Source organism: Arachis hypogaea, chromosome 4, assembly GCF_003086295.3.
Source record: "Arachis hypogaea cultivar Tifrunner chromosome 4, arahy.Tifrunner.gnm2.J5K5, whole genome shotgun sequence".
NCBI classification, from domain to species: domain Eukaryota; kingdom Viridiplantae; phylum Streptophyta; class Magnoliopsida; order Fabales; family Fabaceae; genus Arachis; species Arachis hypogaea.
The window spans coordinates 128228879-128248225 of record NC_092039.1 but is presented as its reverse complement, the minus strand read 5'-3'; the positions used below and the strand labels follow the sequence as shown (position 1 = coordinate 128248225).

Genomic DNA, 19347 nt, shown 5'->3' with positions numbered 1-19347 from the left:
TTTATCTAAACGTTTGAGGCACATCATACCTGCCACGTAAACGCACATAAAAGAAACAAATGGTGCACATCTTCTGTTTTCTTTTTACACAGGACACAAAAATTATCATACTGATGAAACACGTCTAGTCTGCTCAACCTTTCTTTAATATTTACCCTACCAATCAAAACAAATTAAACCAGCCAAAAAACACAATTTTCGAAAGTACCAACACTTATTAATCCTTTTATTTGGCTAATCTCTTTTTTCAATTTGCAATGTAGTTTGGAGTTCAGACTCGTATAACGTGGCGGCGATAAGTTCCTAATTGTATCATAATTCATGGTCCTTCAAATTATTAACATTGATAAGAAGAGACACAAGAAAATTTCAAAGCCTCCATGCAACCGCTTATACTTATTTATATGTACCAAACATACGAGGTTGAAGCCATATATATCCCATATATATCTTAAGTAATCTTGGACAATAATAAAAGCTTGTGCTCCAATAGAAAAGTTTAGACATCTCACCTCATAAAAGTATATACTACATACAGTAATATGTCATCGTTATATGTTAACCAAATCTATCATTGAAGGACCTACGTATGGAAGAATCTTAAAAACAAGGAACAATAATTACATTAAAGGGTAGTACTACATGGAACCCACTTGTTTCTACAAAAAATTCAATGGTCAAAATATCCCATTATTGAATATTGACCACGACGTGCTTCATTACGGTGGCTCTTGGCTATATTAGCTTCTCATGAGTCATTTTTAATTTACTATTATTATTAGAGGAGTAACCGGGACAGTAATTTTTGTAATTTTTAGTCATTAAATAGTCATCAATGATAAGTTCAATAATATGAGATTAGTGTAAAATTTAATCTAATAACTCACTTTTCTTATACTTTTCTTTAATAAAGTTGATGCCTCTAAACTTTTCCTTATTATTATTTATCTGCCTGCCGAAACTAACATATATGGACAACTAAAGGTTGTCATTTTTGAAGATGTAAATTTTCCTCTACATACCATTAGCATCCATGTTTGTACTTTGTACATCATCACTCACATTCACAAGAAGAAAGGGTTAATAATAACCCCTTAAAAACAAAAACTAATTAAAAAAAGGTTAAAGGAAAAAACTAAAACAAAACAAAAGCCGATTGACTGAGTCAAAACTGATTGAGCTGACCCGGACCACCACCACTCAAGCCGGGCATTCAAGCCCAAGCCCCATCTCACCATAATCCTTCAAATCGAACCTCCTCTTCTTAACGGGAACCACCTGATCCGCACGTGCCGAAGAAGAAACCGGTTCGAACCCAAGCGTAAGGTCTAGACCAAGCCCGCTTCGGTCCTCATCGGTTCGCTCAACGCGCTTCCGGTTGGACTCCGGCTCGTCACGGAAAAGAACCGAAGCAGCCTCGGCGGTAGTCTCGACCGACACGATGCTCTCACTCTCTCTCTCTTTGCTCTCTCCTCCTCCTTCCGCGGCGGTGACCAACTCGGACTGGTGACTCAGCGACGACTCGTGATCCAGACTGGCGGAATGGTTGACGACCTCGTCAACGTTCAGCAACGCGGTGGTAGTTGTAGTGGCGGTGGTCGTTAATTTCTGGGCGTTGGGCTTGGTCTTGGGCTTGGGCTGGGAGTGTGATCGCTTGCGTGAGCGAGTCTTGAGTGGGTGGCTGGGGTTGTGAGTGGAGAGGGCGGAGTTAGAGTCGTCCTTGGTGACGTGGCGTATGTCGTATGCTTTGAGTGGTGGGCCCCGGCCGTTGGCGGCAGCTTCGGAGGTGATGGGAGTGATTGGCGCGCCTTTCAAGACGGCTTCAACTGCCGCCTGGCAGAGCTGCCAGCTGCCCGACCACAATAGGCCCACGGAACCGTAGATTGGGTTGACTATCCTCCCGCATGCCTCGTACAGCAAGGACCGAAAAATGGCTGCATCAATTCATGATTGTTAAAATCTTGGAAGCTGATGATTAATTCATTATGTATGTAAAAAAAGGGAGGAAGGGTACCGCCAATGAGTTATAGTTGAAATGGCATAATCTTTCCATACTCAATTAAGAGGTTGCGAGTTCGAATCTTTTATCTTAAAAAAAATAGAAAAAGGGGGGGGGGGAGGAAGGGTACCTGGACGAAGGTGTTCGGGGCCAGCGTTGACGAGGTTCATGAGGCCGGCGCGGCCGTAGAACTTGGCCAGGAAGACGGTGGCATTGGCTTGTGACTCTGGGCTCTTTATCCACTGAAGACATGGCCTTATGCTGCAATTCTCGCTACACCCTTTCCTCAGCACCCTGCATCCATTACAGCTCATCCGCATTTTCACCTGATCGATTTTCTTTCTGTGAGGTAATATAAGTGAAGAAGCTTTAGAGAAAAAGTTTATTATATATGCGTGTGTGGTGTGAGGTTGGAAGAGATAGAGTCCCTAGATTTTTGAGGCAGCTGTTTCTTATCATTTCTAATTCTTGTTTACCACCTTATTATATTCATTTTAATTCATATTATTATATACTTAATCAATAAACAACACACTTAAACCATGGTTTCCAGTATCCACATTCACCTCACTCTTCTACAAGCGCGTGCATCTCAGTTCCCAATTACCCCGATACTTATCCCACTGCAAATTTTCACCATGCATAAGCGTACAATCCTTACATTACCACCCCGTACATCGTACTTAACATAAATAGCAAATTATTCAACTCACTTTTTTAAATTTTCAACATATCAATTTTTAACTGTCCATATTTCAAAATATCCTTTACATTTTGTTTTAGAAAAATAATACGAAATCAATTCCAAATCAGTTAAAAATAAAATAACTTAATTAATTATAAATATAGTAATTAGTTTTATTTATTTATGATTTAAAATATTAGTTATTAAATATTTTACCATATTTAAATTAAAAAAAAATACGTTCAGTATCATTGCAACGTGAATTACGAAAACTGATTCAATTAGTTTTCCTCTTTTCATACTTCTTCTCTCTTCAAATGCCTAAAGAAAAAGTATGAAGAGCCAATGGAATACTGAACAATGTATACAATGAAAGTTTATGGAGTATTAGAGATATAACTATTAGTATAATTTTTTTCTATTAGCTGAAGCTTTTGGGATGAGTGGTATCATAATACGGTATTAGAGCGCTAGATTTGAAAGGTCAAGAGTTCCATCATTGGTGAACCCCAAAATCAATTTAATCTTTTAGGAAGATGTTTATTATCCCTAGTACTCGGATGGTTATTCTAGATAGTATGCGGATGTTCATTTTGTAACTCAATAACCCAGTACACATTGTACAAATAGTCCATTATCTTCCTAGCGGGATCCATGCCTAAAACATAATAAATCAAAAAATAAATTTTAGAATCATCCAATTTACAGAAAAAAGAAACATCCTAATGCCTAGTATAAACAACATCTATATAAAAATTTTAGATTCACCTAGCATTATTGTTTATTTTATTTTCCTTTTTGGAATGTAGTGCGGCAAATAGTTAAAAAATGGAAGGGTAAAATGGTAAGAGAATATATATGCATGCAGAAGGGTACGAGAATTGAGAAGAGGAGAAAGAGGCGCGTGGCGGGCACGATAAGGTGACAGAGTGCGGTCGAATCGCCACATATTGAGGACTCAGGGTCCACTGTGTCTCTACGCATAGCGGTTTTTCAAATCATGATAACTTTGATTTCTCCATATTATTTTAAGGGGAAAAGCTCCTGGTTTTCGGGAATTAAATGGGAAGTGGTTTTTGCTACTTAAAAAACAGGACACTGGTTTCTGGTTTTGCTCTTTCGGACTGTGGGCGCGCTTGAGGAATGCGAGCAAGTGTTGAAGCCAATGCCTTTTGCCGAATGTGATCACAAATCAATTGCCAAGTGTGTCTTGTGTTGTGCGTTACATTTTGGTTCTAATTAATCAAATGCATATCCTACGTGACAAATCAATATACCTAACTTCCTCAAATTTAATCAAGTGCTTAATATACTAATAATTAACTACTAAGCTTGCTTACGTACTTATTCATTCAACTAGCTAGCACCTATATATGTCACCATAAACGTGTATGTTCCCAATCTGTTGGTTTTTTGGTCTAGTCGAGTCCTAATTGGGGGTTGCTATATCATCAACGTTCGTAAAACACTCTCAAATACAAATGTTAAATAGACAAATTAATTCAAAAAAATAAAAATAAAATGCAGCAAACATTGAGTAGTATAAGATGTGTAAAATATAATAACTTTTACGATTATACTGCTAATAAATTAAAATTAAATATGAGTATAAAATATTTATTAAAATATAAATATATATTAAAAATAAATTAAATTATATATATATATTTATACATAAATATATTAATGATTAATTTTGGTGTATACATAGTAATTTTGTAATTTTTATGATTAAAATTTAGGTGTAGTTAACTTAATGTAAAGTTAATAAATAAAATTTGTTAAATAATTTGATAAATTTAACTAAAATATTATTTAATCATTCTCAGCTATCAATTTCATATGAAATTAACTGTACCAAAATTTTAACTAATCTTTATACATACCGATTTGTATGAAAACTAATAAAAAATTAAATAATAAAAAATATTTGATCTCGTAAAATTTTTGATAAATTAATGGCTATATCGGTAACATTATTGACCAACAAAAATTCACTTGCAGTCTACTTTACATAAAATTATTTTTGAATTATTAACATAGTGTTATTATTTGATTTGAAAAAATAATTTAATTAAGTTGGATCAAACCGTTACTTTTACTCTTTTCTTCTTTGTTACGTCTTTAAAATTCGTTCTCTTTAAATTTTTTATAACTAATATAAAATCTGATTAGTTGATTAACATGAAATTTAATTTAATTATAAATTTATAATTGAACATATTTTTATAACTTAATTTAAAATGTGTTAGAGAAGGAATTTAGCGACTGAAATTTGACTTATTGAAAACAAAACAAAGCTCCTCCGGAATATAGAAATAGAGACAGATGGTACCATTTATAATTTTTTGTTCGTATCACAAATTCAGTTTCTTCCTTCTATGTGAATTCTAATTTTTTTCCCTTTCTTTTTTCGTCATTTTTATACAAAAAAAAACGTAAATTTTGTTTTTTTTTTGTTCAGAATACCAAACTTTACTTTTTCAAATAATTTGTACATATATTTAACAAAAATTAAATAAATAAAAATAAAAGATAAATTTAAAAAAAGATTGAGAGATAACTCGCTGAAAAAATTGAAATTTTCTTTTAAATGTGGTTATTTGATCTATCCAAACTGATTTGTTTAAAAAATTTTTTATATAAAATAAATTAATTTTTTTTAAATCAAATAATAACACGTATCAGCTATTTAAAAATAACTTTATATAAAATTGACTGAAGGTAAATTTCCACCTTATTGACCGCTAAGGTAGGTTGGGTTGCGGAAGAACAAGAACGTGACATATAAGAATATTTGGTTAAAATATTTAGGAATAGTTGCACATGATATAATAATAAGGAATTATGGTTAAATTAAATGCAGGCGTAATGAAAATAATGCAAACTGAATGGTCGGCTGCTAATAGTTTGGACTTTTGAGGAAAGAAAAGTGACTTTGTTTAGAAGACAAGATGCACTGTTGCCATGTTGACATTATTGGGATGGGATACGAATTCCCCATATTTCAATTTGTTTATGTAATGTTTGATATTTACTTCTTAGAAAAGGCAGGCATTCACATTTTTCAAATGGGATATTATGACACATTTGAATCAAAAAGGGATCCTTATATCATATAGGACTTGTATAGAGTATAGTGTAGTAGTCTATATGCTTAATTATACATTTCATAATGATTGATGAACAATGCGAGCATTTTATATCTATATCAACATCTCGTCACTGCTCTAGCAAATTAATCTAAAAAACACAAGTAAATTATAGTAATTTTTACACTACATTTAGAAGGGTGCATGGGGTAGACGTGAGCACAGATCGGTTTGGTTTGGATTTATGGTAAAATTAGAATTGAACTGATCAAAATGTAATTAGTTTGGTTTGGTTTAGATTTATATTTTTTTTATATGTATCCAAACTAAACTAAACCGATTAAAAATGGATTGGTTCGGTTCGGGTAATTAGGTACCCGATAACTTTAAAATTCAACAAGTACAATAAATATGTAACATCAATAAAAATAATCCAAACATGTTAAATACCAAATACATTAAAAACTAAACTAATTAAAATCTAAACATATTAATAGTGAATAATTTTTGTCTAATAAAAAAGTCATATATATTTTTTATTTTTTATTTAATTAATATATTATCGAATTCGTAGGTTGATTCGGGTTCTACATCTCTAGAGTCGATACCTAAACTAATTACTAACAAAAATTATCGGTTTGATTCGAATTAGACTCGATTATCCATTAATTCTAAAACAAATTTAATTGATTCAGTTCGAATTCGGACGAATAATCGGTCCCCCTATCTGTGCTCACTCCTAACATAGAGCATGCAATGCAAAAGCACAATTTGCATACGGCGCTGCTGAGCGGTGACACAGTTATTGTTATGTGGCAGTGAGTGAGTTGAACATGTAGTGTCACAGCACATACTCTTATCTGTCTATCTTCTATCATAGCTTCGTTCATATATTGATCCTTTCAGCCGCCACGTCTCCCCTACACGACATTTATGCATGCATGCATGCATGAATGAATGATTGCCTCTTTCTCATCTGTTTATTTTTATTCCTTCTTTTTTCTTGTCAATGTTATTAAACGGCATATTCTTGGGTTGTACATCAAGTTGCATTTACATTTGCAGTGTAACACGAGTCAAATAAAGGTAGGGGTGGCGGGGCGGGTAGAGGCGGGTTTTTATTTTATCCGATCCCGTTTCGTCATACAATAATCCATATAAAATTCGTTTCGCTTTTACTTGTGGGTAATAAAACGTTGAATTCTAATTTGTTATTGTAGATATTCATCCCGCCTCTATCCGTCTCTATAATTATTAAAATTTAATAAATAAAATTAAATTTCAAAATTTATATAACTATCATCACATATATAACATAAATTAAAGTAAAAATTTAAATATGATATAATATTATTAATCATTTACTAATTATTTTACATATATTATATATATAGTGAGGTGGGTAAGGACGGATATTATCTAAATTTTACTCCGTTCCGCTTTTTTCAATAACTCGTCTCATTAAAAATCTGTCTCGGTGTGGGCGGATAATTATCCACTCCAAACAGATAGGGACGGAGTAAATACTCGCATATTCGGATAGTATTATCATTTATAGATGAAGGGGTGAACGAAGATAAGGATGAGGAGAAAAATGGGTAAAGCTAAGATAATTAGAATTTTAGTTCTGGAAAGTGGGGACAGCTGCTAGCTAGCCTGCTGTGGCTTCCATACATTTCGAAAAAAAAAATTAAAATATTTTGATAATTAAAAATATTATTTATATATTAAAATTAATTATTTTTAATATATATTTATATTTTAATATATTTTATATTAATAGTTGATTTTAATGTTTAAGTAGAATCTCGTAATATATATACAGTAATGAAGAAAAGACGGCGCGTGGGATGAGCAATGTGCACTTAGCAGTTAGGTTAGGATGTGAAAATTGCGGCATTAAAATAATCTGAAATCTGTTTGCCAATTTATTTGGACCTTTCCTTCCACCTTAGCTTAGCTCCCGGTTTTTGGGAACCATCCTTCCATTAATTAATTAATTACCGTCCTCATTAGTATTACTATTATATTGCTAATCCTAATCATGGTTTTGTTTAAAACCAATCACTGGTTTCTGGTTTATATTCACTCCTATGGGCGACGACTCTGCCTCAAACTAGGTTCCTCTGCCTGTGGATCCCACCACCACCCAATTCTACTTTTAGGTTCATTGAATCCAATGCTTAATTAATGGGAAAAGAAAAACTTTGTTAGTCATCATTACTCATTACTTAACTGAAATTGTTTTTATTTGGATTATTACTCGTTAGTGGAATGGACCAGTTGCTTGCTTATAGTACTATATTAAGCAAATAATACCAACCATATTCGGCTCCTAATTAAGTTCTTAAATCTCGACTTTATCGATAAGGTTAAAGACTTGAATCCTTAAGAAGAATCATAAAATAGTTGCATTATTCATACAAGGTCAACTGTGTGTCTGTGTTTTTGTTTTTTTTTTTTTGGGTCGGTTAGGTCAACTGTGTACATGAATGGGTTGATGAGTGGACTAACATGAATGAGGCCCTACTGTTCTCCCATAAATTTTATTTTTGGATCAGTTATAAATCCATTACTTTTCATAAACCATTTTTGGTCTTGTTGGACCTTCTTTTGAGAGGACCATGTTTTTGCTTCGTACATACGGTTGAAGTGTTCCACCGCAGACCAAAAAAATAAAAATAAAAATTACGTCCAAGCTCAGTACCGCGACGGATTAGTCCTTGACCTGCCGGGTTGGGGGATACCGTGGGAAACCAAAAAAAATTACGTCCAAGCTCCAAATATAGATATGTATAGGACTAAATCCCCATAATGGTCCCCGAGATTGACACCGTGCACCAAAATTGTCCCTGATATTCCAATTGCACCAATTACGTTCCTGAGATTGGAAAATTTGCACCATAGTGGTCCCTGACCCGTTTTCCGTTAACGGCGCGCTGACGTGGCTTGATGACGTGGATTTTTGGTGACACGTGTCACTTCATGGTTTGGCCACGTGTAACGATATGATGATGTGTCGGTCAACGACACGTGGCAAGCTGACATGGATGGGTATGCCACATGTCACAATGCTATTTTGCCACGTGTCAGATTATGTCACGTGTCGCAATGCTATTTGTCCACGTGTCATCCACGATGTCATCGTTACATGTGCACCAAATTGGTCCCTTACTTTGCATCTAATGACTCATTTTAGTCCTTGAAATTGAATATCGTGCACCAAATTAGTCCCTTCATCGGTTTTTTCTCGTTTTTTTATAAATTTAAAATTTTTAATATTTTTTTATACACTAATTTTAATTATATTTTTTATTATACATATTTTATAATAAATTTTTTAATTAATAATGTTAACTTGTATCATTGGTGTACATGTTAACTAAAACCAAAACTTTATTATTGCCTCTTGTGTTTATTTGTATCTGTTTTAATATTGTTCAAGTCATAGTTATAATAAGTACTTATATTAATTAATAGTGTAATATATGAAAAAGCCGCCTAACAAGTTATAGATAAAATGAATTATTATAATCGACAGTATAAATCTATCTTATTAATTTAGTGAGAAGTTAATTATATAGGAAATCGGACATTCTTAAAATGGATGGGAATAATAAATTTATATTAGTTAATAAGTGTCTTATCAAGTATTCCTAAAATATTTATTAAAGTGTTAAATATTAAAAAAATTGTATTAAGGAATATTATTAGGCAACTACTCCCATGAAAATGCCAAAAACATCTTCTCATGATGATCCTTGTTTAAAAAGTGTAACTTATTTATTTAGCAACACTTTAAATAAAGGTAACACTTTTACTTCAAATAAAATCAAGCCCTACAATCTATCATCCAATAGTCAAAATGGTGTATCTTCACATGAAGATAATCATTAAATCTTCGTTGGAGTAGATACCATATTATTAAACTCTTAACTTACACTCTTTATTAAATCAATATCAATATGTCACATAATTCTTTTAATAAAATATTGTAGAAAAAAATTGTATAATTAAAACTAATATTTTAAAAATATTTTATAAAAACATTTGTATTTAAATAACTTGTGAAAAGATAAAATTAAAATTAGTGTATTCAAATATATAATGAGAATTTTAAATTTATAAAAAAAATGAGAAAAAACTGATGAAGGGACTAATTTGGTGCACGACATTCAATTTTAGGGACTAAAATGAGTCATTAGATGCAAAGTAAGGGACCAATTTGGTGCACATGTAACGATGACATCGTGGATGACACGTGGACAAATAGCATTGCGACACGTGGCATAATAGCATTGTGACACGTGGCATACCCATCCACGTCGGCTTGCCACGTGTCGTTGACCGACACATTATCATACCGTTATACGTGGCCAAACCATGAGGTGACACGTGTCACAAAAAATCCACGTCATCAAGCCACGTCAGCGCGCCGTTAACAGAAAACGGGTCAGGGACCACTATGGTGCAACTTTTCCAATCTCAGGGACGTAATTGGTGCAGTTGGAATCTCAGGGACAATTTTGGTGCACGGCGTCAATCTCGGGGACCATTATGGGGATTTAGTCATATGTATAGACAAAATCTAGAGCAACACTTCTATTAAAATCTGGTCGGTATTTAACTAATAAAAGAAAAACACTCCAAAAATAAATATTTATAGAAAAAGTTTAGGGGCTAACACTTTTATTAAAATCTGGTTAACAAATAAAAGAAAATAAAATAATTTCACACAATTAAATATAATTTTATATTATTAAAATATTATTAATAACGAATTAATAATTACAAATCACAAAATTTACTGCTTTATCACTCTTCGTATGCATATTCTCAAGTTCTCATTGCTTAGTTGAAAGCATTAACAACAAATTGATAAAGGTAAAAACTCAGGTGCAGTCGACTTTACGTAAAGTTTATAGCTGAGAGTCGTTAGATGAAAATTTAGTCAAATCAATCAAATCATCTAACAATTCTTAACTATCAACTTCACATAAAGTCGACTGTACCTGAGTTTTCAATGACAAAACATTTTTCTTAAAAAACAAAAAAAAACCTATCATTAACTTCCTTAGTCTATCTACATTTCTAACATAATAATTGATTAATATTCACTGAAAATTATTGATAAATAATAGATAAGAGTATATATATATATATATATATATTAAGAGAAAAGGATAAATAGGTTCCTGATCTTTTGTTCCGCGGACATTTTTGTCCCTGACCATTGAAAAATACTTTTAAGTCCCTGACCTTCACAAAATTTGGACGGATCAGTCCCTCCGTCCAAATGCCTCCGTCAGGGACTAATCCGTCCAAATGCCTTCGTCAGGGATTGATTCGTCCAAGTTTTGTGAAAGTTGGGGACTTAAAAGTATTTTTCAATGGTTAGGGACAAAAATGTCTGCAGAGCAAAAGGTCAGGGACCTATTTGTCCTTTTCTCATATATTAAAAAGTTACTTGTTTATTATTTAATGAAAAAAAAAAAAGGCACGTGTGGATTAGGAAGAGTAGCAATAGGGTTTCACGCTCGAAGCTCGCACTCAGCTCAGCTTCTTTGGCCTACAAACAATGTCGTCGCTGAAGAGAGCGCTTCGCCAGTTCACCTTCGGAACCGGCAAGACCGCCGGACGCAACTCTTCCGGTCGCATAACCTCCTTCCACCGCGGTGGCGGCGCCAAGCGCCTCCAGCGAACCATTGATCTCAAGCGCAACGCCGCACCTTCCTCTGGGGGCATTGTTGAGCGGATCGAGTACGATCCCAATCGCTCCTCCAGCATCGCCCTCGTCCGATGGACCGAAGGAGTCCGCCGCCGTGCCATGCCGGAGAAAGCCCTTGCTCAGCCGTCGCGCAAATCGCTCCAGATCGATAACTCCATCGAAGGCAACAACAACATCCGTGGTGTGTTCGCATTCAATCTGATGCTGCCTCCGCAGCACGCTGGTTCAGCATCGAGGAACGCGTTCTTGTCGGCGTTCTCGCCAAAGGGAAAAGCAGCTTCTGCTTCTGCATCTGGATCTGGATCCGAATCGCTTCCCCTCGGGTTGCCGAGGATTGCGGTGGTTGCGTCGAGAGCATCGTTCTTCGCGCCGCGAGCGAGAGGGGAGGAGAAGCTGGAGGTTCGGAACTGGAAGAAGAACAACGACGTGTGGACGCATAGGAACAAGCGCAAAGCTGCAATTTCTTGGCACGGCATCGCGCGATAGGGTTCAGAGCGCAAAGGAATTAGGGTTCGTGCTAGAAATTGGCCCTTTCACGCTCTTGTAAACCTAAATTTGTCACTTAATTTCAAAATCATAGTCTTCTATTTTTCTTTCATCTGAAAATTTTAGTTGAGATTTTGTTTGTCTTGAATTCTGAGGCATAAGGAGACGACAATTTGGTTTTGCAAAGTGAAATATATATGAATTGCTTCTAGCTACATCATCTAACATGGTGTTGTTGTTAGATTCTGTGTATGAAAAGCTTTTTGAAATGTGTCAAATTTGAGGTTCCTGCTTTGAACCAGAGTTATATTTTCTGTTCATACGTGTTTTTTTTCTTTTTTTTTTGTGTGTATTAAAATTGTTAGATGATTACGTAGTGTATTAGCTGGAAAGAGAATTTTGTTACATTAAGCAGGAGTTAGATGCTGAATCCCAATAGTTGTTATCATTGCAACACTTTCTAGCTCAATGTTTTGAGTTTACTAGCAAATATATAATTGACTTTGGTCCACTCATGTCGGTTTTCAAAGATCTCAGTTCAGCATGCAAATTAGATAAGATGGTATTAATGAATTCTTGAAATAAAGAACTCTCTTTGATAGAAATCTGCATTGCTGGGTCTAAAGTGTAAGCAAGGAAGCACAGAGCATAAGGAAATAGTGACTACTCTTCGCAGTTTAGCATTCTTGAAGGAAATCAATGGGGCCAATTAATAGGCTTAGTACTATGCATTCATCTTTGAAAACCCTGTTCAGTGAATGTCAGCATGTTCAAAAGAATGTATGAGTCTTGTAGTTCAGGTGAAGAGATTAAAAGTATTTTATAAGAGGTTCTAAAGAAGGGAGAGTGGATGTATGGTTATATTAATTTGTTAGAAGGATTGGAAAGATGATGGTGTATTTGGGAAGGCAATTTGCAGAATATCTTATTTGGATATTTTTCATGCTGATGGTGTATCTTATGAATCCCACTAGTTCCTCTTTATATGTTGCTTTCTTCATGCTTTTATGTTAGGAAATGTAACCATCTTGCTGAGTTGGATACAAATTAGAATAATTCAGATATTTATTCATTTTAGAGAGGATGCCTAACTCAAACTTCTCTATCGATTATGAGGAACATTCGTACTAGCAGACACCATTACATACCTCAGCTGATAGGGTTATAAGAATTTGAGAATTCAATTACTGTTTTAAGAGTCGCAAGAGCAACTCTCACCTATAGTAAACAGCTTATTAGTGGTTAAATTTCACTGCCGAATTTGTCCCTTATCTTATTATCTCTTCTCTTGGCTGTAGTCTTCTAATACATTAAATAGTCAGATTCACCTTATCAAGCTTGAAAAGAACATAATTATGGTTATTATTATTATTAAATGTCAACATTATTATTATCCATGCAGTGTGCTTTAAAGATAAGGCAATAGAGGTGTTTTATGGCTTGCATTTTGGTCATGATTGTATGGTTTGTATGAATGGTATAGTAAAATGTGGGTCTTGATGTTTTAAAAATACATACTTGTCCATTAACCAATCATGCATGATAAGGTATAAGAAGCTGCATCATCGGTTGATCCTCCCTTTCACCCAGCTCACAATTTCACATTCTAACTACGTTGCTTCTGTGTGGTGGTAAAACAAATCCAATAAAAACTATACAAAATTAAGAACATTGAGAAATGCAGAAACGTTTCTCTGAAATTTGGAATGAAGACATGATCACATTCTCAACAAACCAACAAAACTGATAAGGGACTGTCAGCTGAGAGGTTCATCCCATTGTTTTTTTCCCCATTCGGAAATTTTCTAACGTTTGTATTTACATCAAATCAAGGAATGGGTCAAACAAGCCCATACCATGCATGATAGGTATTTACAAAATTGCATGAGGCCAATATACAAGACTCTAAGATTTAAAGTTAAAAAAACAGAGCGAAACTCTATGTGAATGTTTTTGTATTTATCTTATTTTCCAAGTAAACATGTTTCCTCTTTTTGCCACTATTACAATTGACAAAGCCATCTAAGAGTTACAATCCAACTAAAAAAGGGAGAATGAATTATGAATCAACTTATAACCACCATCACACATTTATGTTCTTCCCATGAAAGAGATAAGATTGTGGACCTTGGTCCACGTGGCAATGCCACATTGGTTCCCAACGATATGGCTAGCATTGAAGAAAAAAAACTTGCAATGTTGTGAGAAATATCCAAATTCAACCATCACATATAGCAAGGCTTTAGTGGAAGACTTGCATAGTAGTAAGTAACTTATAGAGTTAAGATAGTGAAAGCTAAGAAGGAACAAAGGAAAAAATGGCAACCTCCATGATTTCCTCCCCCGCCGTGACCACCGTTAGCCGTGCCTCTCCGGCACAGGCTAACATGGTGGCTCCATTCACCGGCCTCAAGTCCCTTGCTGGCTTCCCAGTTACCAGGAAGGCCAACAATGACATCACCTCCGTCGCCAACAACGGTGGAAGAGTGCAATGCATGCAGGTAATATTGCTTAATTATTTGTTGAATCATGTATAAAACATTCAATGAATTCTGTTGATGCATCACTAGTGAACTAATCATGAGACAATAATAGGGATCAAATCATGTGCTAGAGTTTAAGATACTTGATCATAAAGACATAAACATAGGATTGAGCTTATGCATGATTACTATGAATTACTAGGTGTGGCCACCAGTTGGCAAGAAGAAGTTCGAGACTCTCTCATACCTGCCAGATCTCACAGACGAACAATTGAGAAAGGAAGTAGATTACCTTCTCAGGAAGGGATGGGTTCCCTGCTTGGAATTCGAATTGGAGGTATCCTTGTTCTTTTGTCTCTTGATGCAGACCCTTTTGTTTTGAATATGATGTCTGATATGTTGTGTTTTATAGCATGGCTTTGTCTACCGTGAGAATCACAGATCACCCGGATACTATGACGGACGCTACTGGACCATGTGGAAGCTGCCTATGTTCGGCTGCACCGACTCCGGTCAGGTCATCAAGGAGCTTCAGGAGGCCAAGGCAGCCTACCCATCTGCCTTCATCCGTATCATCGGATTCGACAACGTTCGCCAAGTGCAGTGCATCAGTTTCATTGCCTACAAGCCCCCGGGCTATTAAATTTGATATTTACAACTTAAAAAGAGGGGCATTTGTAGCCACCTTCTTCTTCCTTTAATTTATTTGGGATCTGGGTTTGTTTCAATTTTACTTAGAACATTATAAGAACCTATATATTTCCCACTTAGTGTCCTGCATTTTCTTTCTGAGAAATGTCATGCTGTGTTTTTAATCTCTGTTCTTGGATCTTCAAATGATGGTGAATGGATATGATATGAGAACTAGTAATGAATAAGTGCTTACTTTATGAATGTATATGCTATAAGTTAAATTCAGTTTCACAACTTTGTCCTCCAGCAAAATGCATCAAGACAAGAACATAAATTGGCATAATTTAGAAGTCAACCTTGGCAAAATGAAATAACTTCAATGTGTATGCATGTTGTCCTAAAGCTGCTAAAGGTTCAAAATGAAATAGACATTGTTGTATTCTTCTTTCTAAAAGTAATCAAATCATGTTAAGAAGATATACATTATAACCAATCTCTAGTGCTGCCAAAATGCTAAAGTTTATGCTGAAGCAACGAAAATTCCAACAAATGGCTGATATAATCAATCTCAAAGTCCATTCTCTATTTGTCTTGTTATGGAACTTTTTCTTGGTGGTAGTCATGGCTTACCAACTGGTTAATCATGTAGCGGTTGTTAGTTGTGAAGTGTGAATAGTGATAGATAATAACTTATTTTGGTGCCCTTTCTGGTTTTCATTCAATGCTGGACCCTTCTGATGATAGCTACATTTGTGGAAAAGACTCTAATAAGATAGAGCAAAGGATAAGAAGTTTCATCTCATGTACTGCCAATAGTCCCACATATTTTTGCTGACGAATTTTTTTCACTTTTAATTTATATTTTGTATTCTAATATATATTTTATATGGATGACTAATTTATTTTTTGTATATTTAATACAGTTGATGAATATATTCATTGTTTAGTAATTTGTGTATATTACCAATAATATTATTGAATGAAAATGGCAAGCTAATCAACCAAAAACAAGAAAAGAAAAAGAACAAAATGATTTATTAATGAAAAGCTAAAAATGTGTCATTTTGTGTAACTTTTTTATGACAAAAGACTAATTTCTTTAGTTTGCTTTCTTTCTGGTCTCTGAATATATCAGCATATTTTGTTTTTGGTTTTCCAAAACTTTTATTGAGAGGATATAATTGACAGGAACATTTGCATCATGTTAGCCAAATCATAGGAAGAGGGTCCTTATCATCACCATACCTGAAGAAATTGACGAAAAGCATGAATAATGATAACCATAAACTTCATAACTTAAATGTTGCATATAAGACAGAAAATACTAGTTCATAAATAAACTTACTTCTAAAAAGTTGCCTAAAACTAATATTACAGGAAGATGGCCATTATCACCAATTCTATACAGGACACTCTTGTGGTGATCACTAGAAAAAATAAAACAAAATAAAATTAGGAGAAGCTTAGATACAACTGCCTTATATTACACAAAAAAGTGCTCTTTACATAGCAAATTAAACCTTCTCAAGAACACAAGGTTAGCATTTTTTTTTTCTTTTTTGCAGTTACTCACAAAGATAGTCAAGATGATATAACCACCGCATCCAAAAAACATGTTATATACATGGCTAACCGAATTTCTTATTCCTTCCAAAACACTCAAAATTCTCTCTGGTTAAGTAGTGGTCCTTCTATGTACAGTTCGACAAATTTTTAGGCGACGGCTGGGATGCTGGAATTCTGGCGATCCCTGCCGAGGCAATTGAATCCTTCTACCCTCACTGCGGCCGGTTTGAGTCCAAACTTCATCCTAACACACCCTCCTTTGTGAGAAGCTGAAGATGGAGACGCTAAACCTAATGGTGACAAAATTGTAGATATAGGAGCCTGCTTTTCATCTCCAAATTGAGCATCTTGGATCAAGGGATTCGCAGCCCGAACTGGTGGGGAGCCACAAAAATATGGAGGAGATGAGGCCACCTGGTTTGCAAATTCTTCCCCATTACCCTCCTATTGAAACATACAACAAAATAGAAAGAGAAAAGAGAAAAGAGTTAGTCAAGATATGACCAAATATGGCAAAAACCGAAACGACATCACAATCACTACAACTTTTCTGAAATGCTACATCTCTGAGCTTAAAATCGTTCGAATCCAGAAGCAGCTACTTGGCACACCAAAGAAAGAGGGAAAAAGAAGTGCAATCCAAATTAAGAACAAAGCATGTGTAACATAAAAAATGCACAAACCATCATGGTATCAACATGTTCAATGATAGATAAACTCTACCCGTATCGTAATTCTTTATCCTCCTAGGTCAATAGAGAGACATGACAACAAATTTACAACAGAGTAATCATTTACCTGCTTGAGAATAATGTCAAGTAGATCTGCCCCAGCCTTTGAATCAGAAATCTCAGCTTGTTGACTGAAACAAAACCATAACACAACAGATCATCAGACCATCACTGGGAACCAAACACAATAATGCCAAGAAAAGGCGAACCGTCGGCACTTGAGTTACCTTGAATGCCATCTAAAGGGCCTTAGCGGCATGTTCAACACCGCAACTCGGCGTGGCTTAGGGCAAAAAACCGGGCTATTCTGGTCGGTAATGGGGAGAGAACCTCTCAACTCTTCACCGGCTGCGAAGGCGTTCTGCTGAAGATTATAACAATTCATCTTCAAAACCGGCTAAATTCCACAGTAGAACGCCTGAACAAGACAAAATAAAATGCATTCAAGAAATGTATGTGCAGGTGTAACAAAAATTGCAACATGCCCTTACTCACAGATATCTCAATTAATTTACAAATGGGGCAAGAGCATATAGATAACATTATCACCAGCAATGTGATAATAGATCTATCTACCCTGATCTATACAATGCATCACATTTTGTGTTGAACCTAATTACCATTTTACCAATACCAAATAAATGGGTACAATAATTTGCTCAAATCAACAGCAGATCTATGTTCATGAAATGAAAAAGCTGTAACCTTTATGAGGATAACACACAAAAAAAAGTTTTCTTTACCAGCTAAAATCAATGCATCACAGCTAACCATCACAGAATTTTATTTAATTATTTATTTTAACAATTAGATCTCCAGATTCCAGAAATGATAATAATAAAAACACAACAAACACATAACACAATACATAATCTCAAACAAAATTGAGTCAAATAAAGAACACAGTAGCAAAAGTACAAGTAACATGCAAGTAGATCAATGGTAGAAAACATGTTCAAAGAAGAGAGAGAGAGACCTTTGCTTTGAGGGGGTGTCCTCCAAACCAAGAAATCAACCAACAGAAGCTGAGAGTGAGAGGAACCATTCACACATGGCTGGATCCTATTTATATCACACACAATTAATGTTAGGGTCATAGGGAAAATGTTTTACACGGCGTCGTTTTTGTCAATAAATATTTAAGAATTAGTTTATAGAGAAAAGGACAGATAGGTCCTGATCTTTTGTCCCGTGGATATTTTCGTCCCTGACCATTGAAAAATACTTTTAAATCCCTGACCTTCACAAAATTTGGACGGATCAGTCCCTGACGGAGGTATTTGGACGGATCAGTCCCTGACGGAGGCATTTGGACGGAGGGACTGATCCGTCCAAATTTTGTGAAGGTCAGAAACTTAAAAGTATTTTTCAATGATCAAAGACAAAAATATCCGCGGGACAAAAAATCAGAGACCTATTTGTCTTTTTCTCTAATTTATATTTCCTTTTAACTATAAATGTTTACCCTAGCTTTGTGCTAAATTTATATAAAAAAACTTTTCATTTTTAAAAGAAAAGAAAGAAAAAGAAGAAGCAAACAAACACATTGGAAAACATAGTGATCAACTAATCATATTTTGCCTCCCAATAAAAATATAAAAGAAATTCAAGTAATCATATCAAAGTTGAATATGGCAACAAAAGTGGAGTATAAAGAAGGTGGCATATTAGTCTTTCACTCTTTTGAGACACACAAAAATAATATGTAAAATAATAAATACACAAAAATTACAAATACTAATAATTAAATCATATTCTTATTATATCAATTAGAATGTTAAATTATATCACTATTATATTAAGAATTTAAAAGTTTTAATCTTTTCAAAGTTATTTTTTCCTTTTAACCACAATATATTTTTTGACATATTTTTATTTTAGATTATATATTTTATAATTTATGTATATTAGTATTTTAAATATATGTGTATCTTATGATAAAAA

At 34.5% G+C, this 19347-nt stretch overlaps 4 protein-coding genes across 5 annotated transcripts; 2 read left to right on the top strand and 2 right to left on the bottom strand.

Moving 5' to 3' along the window:
• Positions 1-917: 917 nt before the first annotated feature.
• LOC112744972 (LOB domain-containing protein 41-like) lies at positions 918-2663 on the bottom strand. The gene is made up of 2 exons (XM_072234246.1): positions 2130-2663; positions 918-1934 (listed from the first exon to the last, which is right to left on the bottom strand). Exons 1-2 carry the CDS (start codon positions 2317-2319, stop codon positions 1201-1203), a joined length of 924 nt encoding a protein of 307 aa, XP_072090347.1. The 5' UTR covers positions 2320-2663; the 3' UTR covers positions 918-1200.
• An 8691-nt stretch (positions 2664-11354) lies between these two features.
• Positions 11355-12242, top strand: LOC112744970 (large ribosomal subunit protein uL2mz, N-terminal part-like). Its single transcript, XM_072234243.1, has one exon. The coding sequence runs from the start codon at positions 11355-11357 to the stop codon at positions 11988-11990; it is 636 nt and encodes a 211-aa protein (XP_072090344.1). The 3' UTR covers positions 11991-12242.
• A 1144-nt stretch (positions 12243-13386) lies between these two features.
• On the top strand, positions 13387-15288 carry LOC112744971 (ribulose bisphosphate carboxylase small subunit, chloroplastic 1). Of its 2 annotated transcripts, none has more exons than XM_072234245.1 (3): positions 13387-14491; positions 14676-14818; positions 14886-15288. In XM_072234245.1, exons 1-3 carry the CDS (start codon positions 14309-14311, stop codon positions 15172-15174), a joined length of 615 nt encoding a protein of 204 aa, XP_072090346.1. In that variant the 5' UTR covers positions 13387-14308; the 3' UTR covers positions 15175-15288. The 2 variants fall into 2 exon arrangements, with proteins under 2 accessions (XP_072090346.1, XP_072090345.1); XM_072234244.1 differs by having other exon boundaries at positions 14174-14491; positions 14676-14810.
• A 1089-nt stretch (positions 15289-16377) lies between these two features.
• LOC112744969 (uncharacterized) lies at positions 16378-18971 on the bottom strand. The gene is made up of 4 exons (XM_072234242.1): positions 18380-18971; positions 17631-17821; positions 17471-17534; positions 16378-17116 (listed from the first exon to the last, which is right to left on the bottom strand). The coding sequence occupies exons 2-4, from the start codon at positions 17786-17788 to the stop codon at positions 16820-16822; spliced, it is 519 nt and encodes a 172-aa protein (XP_072090343.1). The 5' UTR covers positions 17789-17821; positions 18380-18971; the 3' UTR covers positions 16378-16819.
• Between the last annotated feature and the right edge of the window lie 376 nt (positions 18972-19347).